Source organism: Nuphar pumila, chromosome 6 (genome assembly GCF_984573655.1).
Source record: "Nuphar pumila chromosome 6, dmNupPumi1.hap1.1, whole genome shotgun sequence".
NCBI classification, from domain to species: Eukaryota; Viridiplantae; Streptophyta; class Magnoliopsida; order Nymphaeales; family Nymphaeaceae; genus Nuphar; species Nuphar pumila.
In genome coordinates, this window is record NC_143254.1 from 111,488,317 (window position 1) to 111,509,889 (window position 21,573).

The following is a 21,573-nucleotide window of genomic DNA, read 5'->3' on the forward strand; positions in this document are numbered from 1 at the left end:
GGCATATAAAGCAATTTTGAGAAGGTCTACAAAAAAAATTAATCTTCTATTTACAAATTCAAATGTAGTTGCTTTAGACTACATGTAAATGGTTGATACGGATCATTTATGGACCCTATCTAGTAATCCAGTAGAGGATCAGCTGGCACTAGTGGGGCCCACCTAGGGGTCGCATAGGTAGACTTGTGGAAGGAGTTATTGGTAGCTAGAATTAGATCTCCTAATTTTGGCTGTTAAAGTAGAGCTCCCTAAGTTTGGCTAAGTCCAATATGACTTACCTATGTTTTAGTAGGCTTTTCCTAAGATTTTATTTACTTCTGGTGTTATAACTTGTGTGGGTTGCTAATGTACCCCCTCTAGTCTATATATATATGCTATCTAATGTACCTTGGATAGCTATGAAATGAAATTGAAAGATTGCCTCTCACTCTCAAAATGTGTCCCTCTTCTCTCTCTACTTCACACCTAGCTCTTTATCTCTTTCCTTCTCTTTCTAATACACGCCCCTCTCTCTCTCTCTCTCTTTCTCTTACCTCTCTGCTATGAAGAAAACCTACCTCAGGTCATGCAGCTCTCAACCTTGGTGGTTGCCCAAGTCCAAGGTTCGGCTAGGTGGTGTTCCCATAAGACTTGGTGGTTGTCCCATCTAGACAAACCCTGGTAAACCTGATGTTATGCAGACCCTTAGCTCCTGCCATAACCGTGTTCAGAGCCTTGACATCCTAAGTTAGTCACCACATCTAGCATCTAACCCTAGACCAACCTTAGACCACACCCCAAACTGTTGAACCCAACACTTAGATCAGATTTTGTCTGCTGTAATCTATATAATCTGACCCAAGTTGCCAGAGTCATATCTCCCCAACCTGACGTAATCTAAGCCTAAAAATTTAACCCAAGGTCCAAAACATGTTCCCATCTCACCCACTAAAAACTAGATTTTTTCTCCAACCCAGTGAGGAGAAATAAATCTTGCACTCAGACATATTTTTGCCAATTCATAATTTAGACCTAATCCAAGATCCAAACCCATTTTCTATTCCCGAATTTATGTCTCTCTAACCTTGTTGAGTCAAACCCTTAAATTTTACCATACCCTTCTCCTACCTGACTTAAGACTTTTCCTAAATTTTCATAATTTTTTGTGCAGTATTTTGAGAGAGTTAATCTTTCTCTCAAGGTCTATCACAACCGGAAAACCTGCAACTTGACCCAACAATGTCTCCCATATATAATACAAACTTTACAACCCTAAGATTTTAACCGAGTTAGCATTAATTAGGTGTCTGAAACATCCCCATAAAATTTAAAAATTTTAGATGCTGCATATTGGGAGCTCTGTATTTTCTCTCAAACCACTGTCAGATCAGCCTAAAACTAGTTTTTGTTTCTAAACTAACCAACCTACCTAAACTTAGGCTTAAACTTAGACCTACCCCATGGGCCCAGGCACGTAACAATGGTGAAATAATGGTAGATAAGTGGAAATCATAAAACAAAATGGTGGATAAGTGGCATACGTCCAACATAAACTTAGCATTTTAGAATGCATAAAATGACTCTCCATAAGGATGGGTGGCTTGTGTAGTGTGTGTGTGATATATATATATATGAGAGAGAGAGAAAAAAAAAAGATTCAACTTATTTTGATTTCACTTCAAATGATACAAGGTGATCGTTGGTGGGATACATTGAAGCAAAAGTAATTACATCTGGCAACAGTACCTTCCTGACTTGCATTCATGAAAACCAAACTGGAACTTGTAATGACGATTAATAACAAACAAAACACTAAACATCCATAAGAACCAACACCTAGGTAATTCCAAGGTGCCTATGGTTTGTTGGCAGATTTCTTGTCTGAGTAGGGTGGTAGTGGAGGTGAACCCTGGTATGGGGGATAACCAAGCTTAGGGAATGGCTTCTTGTAGATAATGGGAGGCACCACAATCTTGGGTGGGAACTGTGGAATAGTTGGGACAGGGTTTCCATATATAGGGGGTGGTATGATGATCTTTGGAGGGAACTGAGGGATGGGTGGAAATGGCTTGTTGAATATAGGTGGGCATGACTTCTTGTGTGTTGGCACTGGGGGAGGGAGCACAGGAGTTGGAGGCACGTATACTGGAGTTGGGGGTGGGAGTGGCTTCACATACACTGGTGGCTTGTACACTGGAGTAGGAGGCTTCACATACACGGGTGGCTTGTAAACTGGGGTAGGAGGCTTCACATACACTGGTGGTTTGTACACTGGAGTAGGAGGCTTCACATACACTGGTGGCTTGTACACTGGGGTAGGAGGCTTCACATACACGGGTGGTTTGTAAACTGGGGTAGGAGGCTTCACATACACCGGTGGTTTGTACACCGGTGTGGGGGGCTTCACATACACTGGTGGCTTGTAAACCGGTGTAGGAGGCTTCACATACACGGGCGGCTTGTAGACTGGAGTAGGAGGCTTCACATACACTGGTGGCTGGTAGACTGGAGTAGGAGGCTTTACATACACTGGTGGCTGGTAGACTGGAGTAGGAGGCTTTACATACACAGGCGGTGTGTAAACTGGAGTAGGGGGTGTGGGAGGTGGAACATAGACAGGAGTAGGGGGAGTCTCATAAACAGGAGTAGTAGGGGGAGGGAAGTAGACTTTAGGAGGGAAAGGAATGTATGGTTGGGGTGGGAAAATAATGGGCGGGAGTTGTGGGAGAGGGGGCTTATTTAACCAAGGATTGCTTTGACACCAAGGATGGTTCTTAAACCAAGGATGCATGCACCAGAACGTGGCAGATGTGCAGATGAGGGGAGAGAAAGCAAGTTTGCCTTTGGTAACAAAGGTGTGCTTGCCATTCTCCAGGGCCTTGTACACAATCTTGGAGGCCTCTAAGCCACCCTCTGAAGGGCATGGTTTGTTGTTGCCATCCTGAATACGAGCATAGCATTCTTGTTTCAACCCTCCCTTCTTATTCCAGAGCACCTTTGGGAGTTCAACGTTGAACTTTCCTTCACTGTCGAGCTGCCCTTTTGCTTTTGTGCTCAGCTCTCCCTTCTCGTTCTTACAGTCGACGGTTACACTTAGACCTGTGTAATTAAGAAGATCAGCAACTATCCCTTCAGCATCTTGTATATGTGTTTGTGTCTTAATATACAAGTGGAGTTCTCCCTTGGTTAATTTGTCAAGTGTTTTACATAAAAAGCTATGCTCTAAATTTTGTAGTGTAGTAAGGCCAGCTTATTGATATATAAGCGATACGAATGTGCGCGGATGGCCAATCTAGAGAATTGTTTTCTTTTCTTTTTGGGAAGATAGAGTATCAGTTTTACAAACTAAGTTTTCAAAGGAAAGTAGGCAACTTAATTAGTATAATGCATGATAGTGCACAGTTATTCTAGTTATTCTTGTACAAAACTCTCTCTCTCTCTCTCTCTCTCTCTCTCTCATTGTGGGTCTTCATATAATGGAAAAGAAGGAAAACGGGACAGTGCTGATCTGATGATGGATTGATATGGACAGTTATGTTAGCGCGAAAGAGTGCCATGCAATCCTCAATAAAAGATGCCACATCAAGTGAAGTCCAACTAGGTGGTTGTTGGCGAGGAAAGCAGTTCCAGTGGACAAGTGTTCGGGCTAACTAGAGGAGACACGTAGTGGCTGAATCCTTATAAAAGGGGAACCCCTTATTAAAGAGGGGGGCAGTGTACTGGTCCCCTCTTAAAAGGCAGAACACTTACATAAGTGTTGGGCCAAAACACAGAACCACACCTCGTTGGCGAGGGCTGCTCACTTATACCAATTGACTTGAGATCAAGTGATCGCTTAACCGATCACCTATGTGATGCAGCCAATCACATGACTGCAACCGATCCCTAGATCCCCCACACCAATTTTTAGGGTAATTATCGTATAGCAGCTCCAGTATTTTTAAGCCACTATAGTGTGTCCGCTCCCTTTTTCTAGGGTAATTACTGTGTCCGCTCCCTCTTTGTAAGTCAGCAAGACATACCAACCACCCCGTGACCCAAGTGAAGAAGATAGTCAAACTAACGCGTCAAAAATATTCTTTAAAACTCATGTGGCTTAAAATGCAAATTTCCATTTTGACACGTCAAAAATCCCACAACAAGTTTCTCTTTTTTTTGTTTGGAAGAATGCCAGAATAAATTCGAAGCTACATAAACAAAGGAAATAAAGATCAAGAAAGACTACTAAAAAATATGTTGCGCCAAAAACTTGAAAGTACTCCATTGAAGGCAAACCCATTCCTCTCAAAAAAAAAAAAAAGCAAACCCATTGTTCTATGATGTGACAAAAGTATCTTGAATAATTAAGAAACTAAAAGATAACTCACAAAGCAAAAAAAAAAAAACACTAAAAATTGGAAATATGCAGCTATACAATAAGCTTTTTCTTATATGGTATTTTTTTTTTATGATGAAGTAAAACCCTCACCGAGAACTTGGTCACTTAATAAGCCACCTTCCTAAGTGGTAAAACTCCGAGTTGGGAACACGACCACCCAGCCTTATGTGCCGGCCAACTGACATGCCAAATTCTCAAAGTATCAGAAAGAACATGAGATCAGAAAAAATTGGGTCGGAAACTAATTGAGATACTGTTTAGTACAGGTCCAAGAGCGCCAGCTAGTTGGCATTTCTGACAAATGTGTATAACGGTATCAAAGAGACACAATGGACCTTAGTTATCGGCGTCTAGCCCATGCTGCTACTATAGTAGGTCTTATATTGAGTTCTTCTTATTTTAACCTCTTCTTCAAAATATGTACTGGGTATGGTCCAACGGGACCAACAACACGGCTTAAGACAATGAGTCTACAATGCTTGAGACAATAAACAAGTGCAGCTTAGACCAATAAATTTGGAGCACATTTCAGCTGAGTCTCTATGCTAGGAGCTTTGCACATTATACCTTATTGTGTCATTGTTGGTAAGAGAGATGCTAAACTTATGGAGTAGGAAGAGCAAGTTCATGAACCCCAACATATATCTATCTACTTGATCAGTTTATGAACTTGTTCATATTCGCTGCAATACCCAACCAAACCATTGAATGAAACACAGAAGAAAGATAAAAACCTAAGCTCAAATTCCATGTTTGGGAGGACAATTAACCTGTGAATGCATGTGCCAACTTTATCTTGTTCTCCAAACAGTCTGAGCACTCGCCAAGCCCGACTACGACGGCCGACACATCTTCTTGAGCACACTGAGCTGAGCCCACTAGGAGGAGGAGGAGCCATCCTAGTAGGAATGCGCCTACTCTCATTGCAGAAGAGCAAGATGAAGAAGAGAGAGAGAGAGAGAGAGATGTAAGTCTCCCCTCGGGCTATGGGATTGGTATCCTACTGATAGTGAGCATTTAAAGAGAAGAAAAGTGGATGCGATGCCGACACCAATCTTATGGCACTCACATGCATCAGTAGGGACCCAGCAGAAATAATGCATCTTCACCTCCACCGGCATTCTTGATTAATCTCTTCTGAATTACCTTCAAGGAAATTACTGAAATCTCCTCCGATTCTTCAGTCAATGGCATCTACATTCCCTCCCCACACTGAGATGATGAAATGCCTCATAATGGGCTGAACTTTAGGTCATTTTTGTGCATGATCCCCCCATCGAACTGGGCATGGGCTGCTCCATCCTAATTATAGACAGGCCAAAGACTGAGTCCAACTGGGACGAGTCTAAGCGTTGCCTGATAGAGTCGATCTTAAACCCCATTGAATGCAAATCCTAGCTCGATCATATAGTGGTACACACTCTTGTTTGCATAGATCCAGCCACCAAATGGTAAATCTAACTTTAGAGATGTTTTAGCATAATTTATTTACTATATTAAATGGCTTTATCATGTTTAATACGCCATAAGATTTTATTTTTGAGACAGGAAAAATCAGCGGCTCATCATTCATGAAAATAAGAGTAGTTAAAAAATGATATAAAACGTTATATTTGAGTCAATTTTAACACATGAAAGTAATAAATAGAATATGCTAAACCTTATCAACAGCTAGATTCTGCTTTTGGAGCTTATATCTATGTAAATCAAGAGTAAACTATGGTGGTACAGTACCACCATAAGAGAGAGAGTAATGATAAGGTGCTCCAGGGCATCTACACAAACTTAATAGAAACGATGGGTGTAGACTGCATCTTCTCAATTAGACCTCCTAGATGCATTCTGCACAATTTATTTTATAGGGGTTATATTTCAAATAATGTTTTTTATAAACATAAAAACAGATTTTTCAAGTCAGAAAATTTTGAATACGAGCTGTTAATCTTTAAAGTTGCTAAACAACCTACATGTACAACATAAGCACATGATCACAGCATATGTTCTACTGAGAAATATGTATACATCATATAAGAAATATTTGGGCAACAAAAAGCTCAAAATTTATGAAAAATTATGGTTTCTATTTTCTACTATGAAGGCGTAAGTACTCCAGGAGCACCCTAGTCCAACCTGTTCTTAAGTTGGATCTTACGTAATGGTTGGATAGGTGCAGTATGTTTAAGGCTATCATAACTGGGGATCTCAAATTCCAATATACAGTAAGGGGTTGACCATCTAGATGGTGCAAAAAAAATAAAAAAAGAGTATAGTTAGTGCCAACCCAGCTATCACGTACGATCCAACTTAAAACAGGTTGGACCAGGCTTGGTTTGGTTGTTCTAGGCCAAAGGGATGGAATGTGCTTGAACTGGGCCTGCCAGACTTTGTCCAAAGTTCACCTTGATTTGCTTGTTCGATGATTTGAGGAGATCTTAGTAATGTTGGGACCTCACAGCAGCAGTTTAGGCAACCGGTCTTACTCGTCGAGTCGTTTAGTAGGGGAGTGGATGGATGGATGGATTTGGGCATGTTGGGTATTTGTGGATTTGCGATAATTTGATTTTTAATTTATTTGTCTTGATTGAATGCCCTCGTCAACAACCGCTTCGTCTTTTCTGCCTCCTTCCCTCCACCTTCAACTGTAATGAGTTCACCTGCCATACCAATAATTTGGGCTTTCAATGGTAAATTACAGAAATAGATAGAGAGACGCGTACCTGTAAAACGCAGTAGGCGCCAAATGAACTTCATTAAAAAATTATCAAATTGGCACTATTTACGTGTCTTTTTTTATTATTATTATTATTCTGGTTTTTCAATGGGGGTCCAACCGCAAGGCTGTTCAACAAGGACAGGGGGTCATGAGTTGCGACGAGTGCACTTAATGCCACCCCCAATTTAGGTTTCAGTCTTCCCCAAAAGATTATTGAGCTTCTTCTTTCTTTCTTTCTGATAAAAGGGTCCGGACCAGTAACTCTACGGAATCACAGTTATATCCGTCAAAATTGAATGGCGGATAGCAACCCCAATAACCTGCCTGCATGATGGTACGTATAAATAATGGTCTGGTTCCTGTTCTATGTAGGAACAACCAAACATGATCTAGTTTGATCTATTTGGACCGAGATTTGGTGTGGCTGCACCACCTTTTATCAGATACAAATTCACAAGCTAGCTCCTTGCCCTTGTTGGATGTGGATCTAAATCTACATGTTTAAGTAACAAACTAAGGGTTGTTGGTCTTTGAATTCGAAGGTTCTCAAAGTCTAATAGCATTTGCATTTGCATTTGCATTTGCATTTGAAAACCTGATGATTCCAAATTCCAAATCATTTATCTAATCAGATGTGGCAAGAAAAGGCTCATCAAAATCTGGCTAAAATGAAGAATACTAGATCAGGTATACCATCCAACCCAGTAATTTTGAGTAGCACCTTATACGGCCTGCCAAAGGATATGGTTTCAGTTTAACGGTCCAGAGATTTGCCTCAATAAAAGTTATGAGGGTATGGACATAATTGCCAAAGGATCTGGATGAATGGTTCTCAATGTGAGGTCATCTAAATTAAAACTTCAAGCTGTAGTTCTTTTGTTTCATCCCCACACCCAGTTGCAGGATCATATAATAAGCCGACAATACCGTTGTAACCATAAATAAACGAAATAAATAACTAGTGCTGTGTGACCAACGATGCACATTGGGCTACTTGTGCAACCTAACAGCTCATTCATATTTCTAATGATTCTCGTCTGTTCTTCGAGTAAGACAACGGAAAAGTGAAACACTGAAAGCACTGTCAGACCATACTTTTACTTTTATGGCATGAAACTATAGCACAAATCTACCGACTTCATACTCCTTCCATATCGTTGAGGGTAGGACAAATAGCCAGATAGAAAGTGGAAATACATTGTTCACGAGGCAGTCCTAAATCCCGTGTAAAACATTAAGGTGCCACAAACTTGTTCCTCGCTGGGTAGAGGTTTTAAGGGAGAAAACTTGGTATTCCTACCACCTCCAGTGATATTAATGCCATTTAACCTGCTTCCTTCTTCAGTAATTGCTGATGGATGGTTTGTAGGGACTCGTACTGACGTTACACCGTTGCTTTTGGGGTCCTATTCTCCTGACTGGATCTTCCTGGCAGTGAATAAAAGTTCTCATGGTCACTCACAATTTGGCATTGGATGGACTGGAGCACTCAAAATGGCCTTGGGTGGATCGGAGCTTGAAGTGGAGCATAGAGGGGATCGGCAAAGGTGGACTTGGATCCAAAGAAGGGCGAGTGGGGTTCACCAAGGTGTCGACCTCCCCTTGAGAGGTGTCTAGATCAGCGTGCAAGGTGTTTTAAGAATGTTATTATATGATACCTCTTAGCCAAGGGAGGTTGTACCTATTTTGGAAAAAGCCTCTTAGGATTTCCTATTTTCTAATTAATGTTTCTTGATATTGTGAAGGATGTTAATGCTTCTCTAGAACCTACAAATAGTATTGCTGAATATATGAAATTTTATGAATAAGAGCCGAAGCTCTCTCTCTCTCTCTCTCTCTCTCTCTCTCTCTCTCTCTCTCTCTCTCCTTAGGTGTGGCCCTCTTCTTCTCTTCTTTCTCTTGGCCTCTATGCTTTCTTCCAAACTCGGGTCCCTTCTGGACCTTATTGTAAGTCCCTCCCATTGACTAGTCTCTCTAAGTCAGAAAGGTTCAAACCTTACTCATAGTGGTGGTTGATCATGTAATACCTTCTATTTTTTGGTAATTAATAAATAAAAAATATGTATTTTATATTTAATTTAGGTAAAATTTAAAAATTTAACTAATGCCAATATGAAATTGAATTTACATGTTAAAAAAATCATAATTGAATTAGTGTTCGAAATTGAATTTAAATTCAAAGTTAATTTGGATTTAAATTACAATTAGAATTTAATTTAATTTGAGTAAAATTTAATGTGAATTTGGATTTTTATTTGGATATGAATTTTTATTAAGTGGGTATGGAAACGAATGTGACATAGCTTACTTAATTTGAATTAGATTTTTATTGAATTTAAATTCTAAAAGAAAAATCTATATAGAATTCAATTAGGAAACATAGTGAAATGGAAAATTGGAACTCAATTACAATTAATAGAATTGTACAAATCCAATAAGGTGAGACATCCCCTATGTGGGCCCAACCTAGGTGGAATCTTCTACATTATAAAATTTTAAGAAAAACTTTCTTGAATCAAAAGTCAATAGAAATTCCAAAGGTTTCCTAAAATATGAACTAATGCTACTTAGTAATAAGATTATAAGATAGGTATGAATTTAGGTTTTGGTAAATAGAAAGAGGCAGCCCTAGGGTGGGATGTCCCACACTAGTGGGCCCTCTTTAGCCGCTAGACTTCTACATTTCAAAAAAAAAAATCAAAACCCTTTGGGAACCCATGTAAGGAAAAGAAAGTTAATGGTTCCCAAAATTTGAATATGGGTAGAATAAGGTGGCTTAAGGTTTTAAAACTTAGTTTTGGCAAGTTGGGGGTTCAAGATGAGATGCCCCACTTAGTGGGCCCTCTTGAATAGGAGGGAGCCAATACGGGCAACGTGGGTGGGACGGCTCCTACATTGCCATATTAAAAAAACAAAAAGGAAAGATAGCAATAAACTCATAAAATATTAAGTAGATCTAGAATTTTTTTTAGAATAGGAATTAGAAAGTTGTGAGCTGGAAATGGGTGAGAGAAAAGGAAGTAAATAGAGCTTTGGGACTTAGAAAATCCCAATAAACTTATAAAAGGGAACTGCACTCCCCTCCTAGCCTCTCTTTCTTTGGAATTTCCAATATTTTTTTCTAAGTTCTCTCTCTCCCAAATTCGGTCTACCCTATCCCTTGTTCTTTCTTCTTCCCCCGAGGGTGTCGACCTCCATTAGAGAGGAAGTGTAGCTGTGAAGGAGGACCAGCTGAACGATCTCGACGGCCCATATGAACCACGTACACATACAATTTGAAGTTTAGTTTTTGAATATTATGGGGCAGGGGTTCTAAAACTCATACGTATAGGCTAGGATCAGTATGCATGAGCATACTACAGGGTTTCAGACTGATAATTCAAACTTCATATAAGTCATAAATCCCTTATGACTTGTACGAGTTCGGAAATATGAGGACCCAAAATCAGTTTTGAGAAAATACTTATTTCAGTAAAAATGAGAGATTTCTCGAAAATTATTTCAGAGAATCCAATATACATGTGTAACAATCAATAAACCCTATCGAATCTGAACTATATCAGTCCTTAACGAAGTTATGACTGATCATTTTATGTTTTTTTTTTAAGTTTTCTTGATAAATACCCAAAAAATGGTGTTTTCGAAATTCATTTTTGAAATCTATTTGAGGAATTGATCGACATGTGGATCAGTCATAGGTTTTTTATTAGAATCGTTTCATAGCAGTCTCTGACTGAGCAAAGATTGATCGACTATATATATATATATATATACGGCCTGTTATTTGCTTGAAAGTCTGTCATGTTTGTTGTGTGTCTTCGTCATTCATGCTTAGTTTATTGCATTGAAACCTGATCTGAAAAGTTAACTTTCTGTTTAAGAATATCCATGTTCTGAGTTTTTATTGATTTATTCATCTGCTGAGTCAAAAGTTGTTTGTTTGTTGCATGCTAGACACTTTGTTATTTATCTTGGTTAGACTAAAACAGAAAATACAACTTGATTTAGGCATAAATCTTTAATTATTACTCTGAAATTTACAAACCTTGGTTCATTGGAAAGTTGAAAAAAAAAATCTCGCAGAACTTTTCATTTTTGAGTTTCCTTGAATCCGGACATCATAAGAATCATATATCCTCTCAAAATAATTGGACTGGTCACCTGTCAGTGCAGGGAGTCATGTCCATCTACCTCATTGAATCTGTCGTAACTTTGTCTACGCAAATCCGAATTCGGTGTTTTTGGATCCATTGGAAACGTGTGTGTATCACGCAATTTTCTTATGTTGGCCACCTTTATCGAAACAGAGTCCAGACTCACCTACGTATTTAGCTTCCACGCATGGAGATCCATTTTTTATCTCAGATCGTGAATTGACTCATACGTTGATTTTACATCATTTTTGTATCAAATCATCTGTTGTCGCTACATCAGATCGTGAGGCTGAAGCATGGTGCATCAAATTTCCGCTCAGGGTCTCAAAAAGGGCTCACGCCTCATCCTCACTCTTTAGCATGAAAGTGCCCCCATAGGCTGCATCAACCATCTGACAGTTCTTCTCGGTCACCCTATCGCAAAAGTACTTCACTAGTTGCAAACGGAGCATCTGGTGGTGGAGACACTTTCAGAGAAGATCTTTTATCCTCTCCCACGTCTCATGAAACTGTTCTCCCTCAATCTGTGAAAAATTGGTGATGACTTTTCAATATTGGTTTGTCTTACCAATTGGGAAGTATTTCTTGAGAAACTCTCTTTGCATTTGTTCTCAAGTAGAAATTTAAATTGTATCTAAGACCTTCAGCAAATACTTGGCTTTGTCCTTGAGGAAGAATGGAAACAACGTCAACCTCAATGCGTCATCCCTGAAATTATTGATTTGCACCATAGAGCAGATCTCGATTAACTCATCGAGATGACGGTAGGGGTCTTCGTTGCTAAGGCCATAAAATGATGGTAACATTTTGATTATACTGACCTTGATCTCAAACTGAATGGCTCCTACAATGGGTCTAGTGATGGCGGAGGCATGAGTATATTCATTGGGAATGAAATACTCCCTCAGGGGACGGGTCAACTGTTGATTCTCAACCATGAGGCCGGATCGACGAGCTCTCCTAATAATAGACTCGAGGTCCTCAACAGGCTCAACAAGCTCAGGGTCAAGCGAGTGTCGCCCTTGCATACACCTCAGAGTAGACTGGTGTAGCAATTGTCCTAAAGTAGGGTTTTCATCCCACCTAATGTGCAGCATGATCAAACCACAACAAACCATGATGCAAGTAAAATAAAGAAAGAAAGCAGTAAACACACACCACACACTTGCACCCAAACAAATATTTTGTGAAAAGCAAACTATGAGTACGGTACCAATCATGCACAATCACCTCTTAGGGGTAGCCTAATAGGTGGGTCGTACAAGAATAGTAAACCAGTCTCTAGGGCTCAAAAGCACCGTGGTTCTATAAATCCTAATTACTTAAATAAATTAATAATCCTAAATAATGTATAGGAAAATAAACTAGCAATCTTAGATAAATAACTTAAATGAAACTAACAATCCTGAGTAAAATGAGAACACACAATGGGCAATAAAGTGAATACTCATATTTCTATCGTCATTCCCCAACAACAATGCCAAAAATTTGGTGTAAGTTTTATGAAATAGATTTTTAAAATAATATTTTTAATAAAAACAATGTGAAAGTCAGACACCAAATACTAAAAAATGGCTCGCACGAGTGGTGGAGTCTGGGTCGATATCAGGGAACAGGAGAAACACTTTGTATTCCACAGAAAACTAATCTACTCTTTATTGCCTTAAAAATAAAAGAATTAATTAATTAATTAACTAAGAGTACGACCTTCTGTGAAGGGCTTAAACAAATAAAAATAATTAAGTGGTCTTATTACAAACCCAATGAATTAAATAAATAAAATAAATCCTAAGCTAAAAAAAAAGAAATGAAAGGACTTCAATGCTTGAGCTTCTAGACCCTTTTGATGCCTTTAGTTGCTTTCCTTGCTTCAAGACCACTAATACTTTATTCTAAGATAAATGTTTTGACCTTTTTTTGTTTTAGAGGGCTCTCTGAGAGGCTCAAAGAGACCTTTTGGGGACCTTAGAGGGCTCTTCAGGGGTACTTTTGAGGGTTTACTGCATGATCAACTGCTTCTCTGCAAAATAAAAATCGTAAAACAAGACAGAATAAAGAAAAACTAGACAGAAAATCAATGTCAATTCAAAGAAAAATCATAAAAAATAAAGATCTAACTACTAATAACAAACTAACTACATATAACAAATATGAACTAAATCACTAAATGACAAAATAAGCTAACTAACTACTAACAATCAAGAGATTAACTAATGCAACAAATTGACTAAAAGACAAAAATTAATAACCAATTAAATGAATCTAACATGACTATATGTTGTATGGATTTAACTTCTTTAACAAATCTGAAGCAAACTCATGAAGAATTAACTAAACTACCTAGACTAACTACTTAATTTAAGCAAATTAACTCTAAATGCAAGAACCGACTAATGTATGTTAAATTAACTAATCATGCAATATTAAATCTAAGCTAACAAACATTCGACTAACATGAAGCAATGGAAACTAAATCTAACTATCCTCTAATCATACAACAACAACAACTACACCTTCAACTATCCTCTAATCATACTGTACGAAATAGCTAATAAACTAATAGCACATTCTAAAATAAAATTAACACTAACTACTATCTAATATACTACTAACTGAGTTAACTGAATCACACCAAAAACGACCATTGCTATTTTTTTTCTAAACTAATGAAACTACCAACTTGAAATGCACATGAAACTAACGTGAATTATTATATTAAACTAACTGAATTAGAAATTAAAGCTAAAATAATGATGGAAATAACATAAGCTATATAAAAAAAATGATAATGGATGAAAAAGATGATTCAACTACTATGATTTATTCTACTCTAATGTCTAACTAAATTTAATTGGACTAATCTAATTTTGTCTTGTTAGACTAACACTACACTAATCTAATTTAATCTAATGAATGTAAATTAAACACTACTCTAGGCTACATCAAAACGTGATTGCCAGAGTATTCTACACTATACTAAAATGATAATGGAGACGGAACAAAAATCGGCTAGATTTATTTCTAATCAAGAAAAATGATAATCAAATAAATAACAATATTTTCTAAACTAAATACAAAAAATAACATGTTGGAGTTAAAATATCATAACTAATTAATAACGGAAAGAGAATAATCGGCTGAATAAAAAACACTAATTACTCTAATCTATTCCACTATCGATTAATCTATTGTTCACCAACTAATTATTACTAAGGACAATCACAATTAATCAAAACTAAGTTAATCATGATGAAAGCTACCAAGAACGTGAGTCACAAAAAAAAACTAACTTGTTAATAAATATAACGGGAAACCTTAGATATAAGGACCGAAAATTAAAAAGAATTAAAATTTTGATCAAAAACCCTAATTGGCTAACCTATATTAAATCTAATCTAAATTTTAATGAAACTAATCTATGTTTAATGAAAGCAATTAACTAATTCCGATAAAAGACATCACTTGACGTGTATTAAATTTAAGAACTAACTATAAAAAAAATAATATGACTATCTAACTTGGCATGCAAATCGAGAAAATAGCTAAACTAAACTATTTTGTAGTTTTTTTCTTCTTTTTATATTTTCAAACAATCAAAATAAAACAAGTCTAATCTATATGCAATAATATGATGAACTACATGCAATGATATGATGAATGCTATATAAAAACTAAAATTACGAAACTACGGAGAGACGGGGGAGAAAAAACGTACATTCTGATCCATTTTTGATGGAGGGGTTGAGAAAAGGAAAGTGGTCTTACCTTCAAGCTGCACGTACCTTCGATGATGGGGACAAGAAGAAGTCGACGATAAAAGGGATTAGAAGAAAGACGAAACAAGAGAAAAAAGAAGAACAGAAGGAGGAACCGACCAAGAGTGAAACTGAGGAAGAAGAAAAGAGGGGAAGGGAGACAGAGGCATCTGTTTTCTCTAAAGGCAAAAACGTGGGTTGCAGCTGAAACAATACTATTTATAAAAAAATAAATTAGGTTTACACGATTTCTATAGAAGTTTGAATAATTTTTAAAAATTACACAAGGATCTTCTTCTAAAAATGTGTTTTTCAAAAAGGAATACTTCTAAATAAACTAAAATTAATTAATACACTCATAATCTAGTTGGACTACACATTAGAAAATTCTAAACTAACTAAAACCCTACAAAATGCAAGGAAGAGCTTGAAATATGCGATTTTACCTATATTTTCAAAGTAGTTTCTCAAAAACACCGATAAGAATGAGTTTTTAATGCAATTTTACACAGGATCATGCATAAAATAGTATGAATAAAATGTAAAATATATGCATGATTACATATGAATGTGTGTCACTGAATTATGTAATGCATGACTACTAATGTGTGGTATGTGATAATGTGAATACATGATATAAGTTATATTCAATGCCTAAAATGTTTGATAAGCCAATGCATAATGTGAAATGTACAAATGAATGATAATGTTTTATAATTCGTATATTTGGCATATATGTTAAGAAGGCATCGAAACCATGCATGAGTGTGCCCAAAATGGAAGCTTGTAACCTCATGATAGATTAATAGTGTTTGTGTATGAAAGATGATAGAATTAATGTAATAAAAAGATTAAATATGAATATCAATTTTATTGATGCTTACAATGAGTGGGTAAGCGATACTTCTGACTTCATGGGACTCTATTTAAAGTACGAAAGGTTGTTTCTCCTCTAACCACAGCGATAGAGAAAACCTCCATAGTAGTTGTGGGTGGTATGTATATAACTCATGAGTAAAGTCTAATATATCAAGATAGAGGTGTTGGGAGCTCTCTCGACAAGGCCATCCCTCATTCAAGACTGGTGACTAGTGCTCGACTAGGGTTAAGCCATAACTTATTTGAATATACTCCCTCCTAAGTCATTTTTTTATCCAGGTAAAGCATGTGTTAGTACCCACAGGGCTGGTTATCGAAACAATAATTGTATGTGCACTTGTTTAGGCATTACATGCATCATTTAAGAAAGAATATATAAATAAAAGAAGTTAAAGTCAGCCATGTATGAAGAGCAACTTAATTTTCATTGGTAAGTACATGAATTATTTAATTGTTCATGCATAATTCTAGTGTTTGCCTCTGAATCTATTTGTGGCAATTATACTTGAAAACATATTTTAAATTTATATTTGCTTAAATGATTGTTCATAAGTGAATGAAAGCATGCATCGTGTATATTGGTTCGGTTTTACATGTATTGTGTTTTTTGTATTCCCTACTGGACTTGATGAGTCTGACCTCAATTATTACATGTAGGTACTGATTGAGGAGGTTGCGATAACGGGATATTTTGGCAAGTGGAGGGCCAATCTTTTCTTTTCCCGGGAACTCTTTTGAATAGATTTCATTTTGTTTATAATGGACATTGAGAGACTTTGATTATTTTGAAATTTGATGAGACTGAATTAAACTTTTTTATGAGTGCTATTCTTAATTCAATTCAGTTGTAATGATTGATCTATTTGTAACTCGCCCAATCTATTTAACTGATCTTGCTATCAAATTATTTTCGTTGTGATTTATAAAATTATTTAGAAAATGGGTTTTGTCTAATGGTCATTTTTTCTATAATCTAGTTCTAAGGGGCTATTAAATGTTGGTGCATGCGTAGGCTGACTCTTTAGAGCTTCATTCGACTAAGGCAATGCCATAGATAAGATTTGGTATCAAATACGTGTTTAAAAAAATCATGATTTTTTGGTTAAAATTTTAGGGTGTTACATATCTCCAGTGGATCTGATCACTACAAGTAGTCCTAGGCTGCATCCCAGTCCCATCTTCACCAAAGTGCTCAAGGATTCACTTAGGTGGACTCACCATTTTGAAGAGTTTGTGTGTTTTCGTTAGTTTCAGTCTAGCCCCAGCCATACCAACTAGTTGCAGACCTTTCTAAAACCTTTCCTAAGTTTTAGTAAGTCAAAACCACCTTCACCTTGGCTCAAACCCATTTCTATAACTCTTTGACTCAAATTGAATCTTGTTAACCAACCCAGTTCTCCATGTTGTTAACTATAGAATTTGACCCAACTTTGCTAGGTTAGATCTCCCTCATCCAACCTGATATAACCCTAAAATTGTAACCATAGGTGATTCAAGGTGTCCCCAACCTATCCTCCAAAAATCATACCCAAACTCCAAACCAGTTAGCAGAACCAACCTTTTTACCGAACTATGCCAAACCTGAATCCCAATGTGGACTTGATTTCTAGTTTTCTCTTCATGACCCAACTTTGCTAGGTTAGATATCACCCATCAAACCTGATATAACCCTAAAATTGTAACCATGGGTGATTCGAGGTGTCCCCAACCTATCCTCAAAAAATCATACCCAAACTCCAAACCAGTTAGCAGAACCAACCTTTTTACCAAACTATGCCAAACCTGAATCCCAGTGTGGACTTGATTTCTAGTTTTCTCTTCCTAGCCTTATAAATCCTAAACCTCAAAGAGTTGGACCCTCAAATTTTACCCAAACCTTCCCAAACATGTCTATAAGCTTTACCTACAAAATAGGTCATTTTTTGTATATCCAATGAAGAGAAATCACATTTTTCCTAAAGCCTATCAGAACCAAACAAACATGTTTTTTATTTTTCATATTTGGATCCATCCAAATTTTATTTGAATCCAATCTAAATCCCATAGGCCTAAAAAGTATCAACTTGATATCAAAGTCAAACCAATCTACCCTCATGCCTCCTAAGAAGGGTAATGATAATCCTCCAAAGATGAACCTCGAGTTCATCCAAAAGCTCACCGAAGAAACCCTAGGAAGAATGGGTAGTTTCAAAACGAGGACAACCACTCTCGAAACCAATATGCAAGTCATTCAAGAGCGGCTGCAAAAAAACTGTGGACTCCTAACAAATCAGTCTTTAAACCAGGATGGTGGTGGTGGAACTCATGAAGAGGAACACAATGATCAAGGAGAGGACAAAACATAAGGTTCTATCCTTGGGCAGCTTTGGGAGGAACGAAGAGGCAGATTGCGAATGCGCAACTCTTTTGAAGTGTTTCTCCCAAGACCAATCAAGATCTCATTCTCTACATTCTCGAGAAAAGATCCACATCCAAGCTATACTTTGTAACCCAAGGCATATTAATGGAAAGTAGGCTAGGATGTGTGGTCACTCACCTCGAAGGTGAGGCAATTAGGTGATACCGTTGGTGCGAACAACAACACAAAACTCGGACATGGTTTGAGTTTGAGCAAAAAGTGCTCAAATGATTCTGACCATCTCCCTACATTAACCACAATATAGAGATGAAGAACCTCATGCAAAAGGGGATGGTCCGAGAATATCAAGCGAATCTTGAAGTCCTTTGCCCCATGCATGGAGCTTTCGTTGGCGGACTCCGAGATGAAATAGGCTTGCAGACCCTTGAAGAGTACTATGTCAAAGCACGGGTGGTGGAAGAGCATTTGAAGAAGTCGGCCCATGTAAAGAGGCTCAAATGACCCCCTAACAGATTCAGTAATAAAAAACAAGCAAAGATGTTGGACCCAATTCCAAATTGGGTTTCAATATCTGAACCAAGTTAATTTCCAAAACCCAAATGGCAGATCGTAGGAGCAAGGGCCTTTGCTATAACTGTAATGAGAAGTGGACATCGGGTCATAAGTGCAAAACCTTTAAAATGTTTGTGGTGTGTGAAAGCGATGGGAAAGAAGAATTTGGAGATTTAAATGAGGCAACTGAGCAAGGCCATGGGATTTCATACCATGCCTTGCCTGGGTTATCCGTCCCAAACTCCATGTGAGTTAGGGGACGTTGGAACATGGAAGGTGATAAGGTGTTGATTGACACAGGATCCATTTATAATTTTATAAAGGAATATCTTATGAGAATCATGGGTTATCGACCAAGCATCAACCAAGCTTTGATGTCATGGTTGGAGACGCAAGCCACCTCATGTGTTTGTATGTTTACCCAGAGGTGGAGTTGGATGGACATAGTACTTGGGATGAGTTGGTTGTAGACCTTGGGCAAGGTTCAATGGGATTTTAGCAAAATAAGAATAAGTTTTGATCAAGTCGGCAAAAGGGTGTGCCTCAAAGGCCACTGACCCAAAGGAGCTGATTAGGTGGGTCCCGAGGAGGCCCTTAAGATCTATAGAGCAACCCATGATGCTCTACTTTGCTCGATCTCCATGAAGGAACCACAAGAGGGCAAAAGGTTGGAGGAAGTGCAAGAAATCCTTAATCAATTCAAGGAAGTTTTTTTTAGGTGACCAAATTTCTCCCTCAAAGGTCCCAAGACCATCATATAATGTTCAACCCAGGAGCTAGACCGATGAGTGTTAGGCCCTATCAATATTCTCATTTTTAAAATGACGAAATTGAAAGACTTGTTCGAGAAATGCTCAATAGTGGGGTGACCCGGTCTAGTTTGAGTCCTTACTCTTCTCCCATACTCTTGGTATGAAAGAAAGACAAAATATGTCACTTTTACATGGATTATAGGGCTTTAAACATCGTGACCATGAAGGACAAGCACCCCATTCCGGTCATAGTCGAGCTCTTGGACGAATTACATGGAGCTCAAGTCTTCACCAAGATAAATCTTCGATCGAGATACCACAAAATCTGAATGGCAAGTGAAGGCATTCCAAAAATGGTATTTTGAACTCATGACGGGCAGCTTGAGTTCCTCATAATGCCTTTTGGACCGACCAATGCCTCAGCCATATTTCAAAGAGTCATAAATAAGGTCTTCCGACAAATGCTTCAAAAATATGTCCATGTACTTTTTGATGACATATTGATCTATAGTCAATCATGTGAAGAACATTTAGAACATGTAAGGGTTGTCCTCCAAACCCTCAAGGTGCACCACTTCATGGCGAAGATATCCAAGTGCAATTTCGAACATCAGAGAGTGTTCTACCTTGGACACATTGTGGATGAACAAGGCATGAGTGTGGATCCTAAGAAAATCGAGGTCATGCTTTCTTGGACTAAACTTGCATCACTTAAAGCCTTAAGGGGATTCCTGGGGTGACCGGCTACTATCGGAGGTTCATAAAGAATTACAGAATTATCGCAAACTCATTGACCTTCGGTTGAAAAAAAATGCCTTTGCTTGATAAAAAAAACTGAACTCGCTTTTAAGAAGTTCAAGCAAGCTATGTGCAAGGCACCAATGCTACCACTTCTGAATTTTTCTAAAGAGTTCATCGTAGAGACCGATGTTTGTAATAGTAGGACCATAGCGGTGCTAATGCAAGAAAGCCATCCATTCTTTTTCATATGTAAGAACCTCTCAAACTGTGCCAAGGCTCTATCAACTTGTGAAAAGAAGATGCTCGCAATCATGCTCGCTCTCAAGAAATGGAGGTCATATTTGCTCGAAAGACATTTCGTAGTTTGTACTGACCACAAAAGTCTCAAGTACCTTATATAGCAACATATATCAACCCTACTCCAACAGAAATGGGTGGCCAAGATGATGGGATACGACTTTGAGTTATAGTATAAGAAGGGATAAGAGAATCGTGTCTCTGATGCTCTATCGTGACTATTTGAGAAAGAAAATTTAAAAGCCTATGTGGTCGCATCTGGAGATATGTTTGCGAACATATTCAACTTAAACGACTTCTTGCCAAGCAGATTAGGCGATTTCCAAGCGAGAGGGGATGATACAAATCCATTAGAAATATGATCCAATTTGGCATTGGATGGACGAAAGCAAGAAGATACCTAACCCCAAATTCGCCTTGGATGGATGGGATCTTGGAGCTGAGCATAGATCATATCAGTAAAGGTGGACCCAGATCCAAGGAGGGGCCGACTAGCCCTACTGGGGCCCACCAAAGTGTTGACCTCCCCTTGGGAGGTGCTTAGATGGGTGTGCAAGATGTTTGAAGAAGGTTCTTAGGTGATACCTCTTAGCCAAGGGAGGTTGTACCTATTTTGAAGCATTTCTCATTTTCTAATTAATGTTTCTTGATATTGTAAAGGATGTTAATGTTTTTCTAGAGTTTATAAATAGTGGCTCATTTTGTATTAATGGATATATGAAAATTTATAGATAAGAGCTGAAGCTCTCGCTCTCTCAAAATTGTCTCTCTCTCTCTCTCTTTTGGGCGTGACCCTCTTCTCTTCTTTCCCTTAGCCTCTAGGCCTTCTTACAAACTCGGGTCCTTTCTTGACTATATTGTGAGACCCTCCCTTTGACTAGTCTCTCTAAGTCAGTAAGGTTCAAACCTTACTCATAGTGTGGCTGATCCATAATGGATCTGGTCAATACAAGTGGTCCTAGGCTGTAGCCAAGGCCCATCTTCACCAAAGTGCTCAATGAACTTCAAAGAGCA

At 38.0% G+C, this 21,573-nt stretch overlaps 1 protein-coding gene across 1 annotated transcript; it reads right to left on the reverse strand.

Annotated features, from left to right (window-relative positions):
• Nucleotides 1–1,626: 1,626 nt before the first annotated feature.
• Nucleotides 1,627–5,380, reverse strand: LOC149835730 (uncharacterized). The gene is made up of 2 exons (XM_090008712.1): nucleotides 5,128–5,380; nucleotides 1,627–3,078 (listed from the first exon to the last, which is right to left on the reverse strand). Exons 1-2 carry the CDS (start codon nucleotides 5,279–5,281, stop codon nucleotides 1,835–1,837), a joined length of 1,398 nt encoding a protein of 465 aa, XP_089864838.1. The 5' UTR covers nucleotides 5,282–5,380; the 3' UTR covers nucleotides 1,627–1,834.
• Nucleotides 5,381–21,573: the final 16,193 nt, after the last annotated feature.

Bases quoted from the DNA above. Each gene is read 5' to 3' on its own strand.
- LOC149835730 (XM_090008712.1), bottom strand. From the start codon at position 5,281: ATGAGAGTAGGCGCATTCCTACTAGGATGGCTCCTCCTCCTCCTAGTG. The intron at 3,079-5,127 runs GTTAATTGTCCT...TTAATTACACAG, and splicing joins GTTGGCACATGCATTCACAG to GTCTAAGTGTAACCGTCGAC.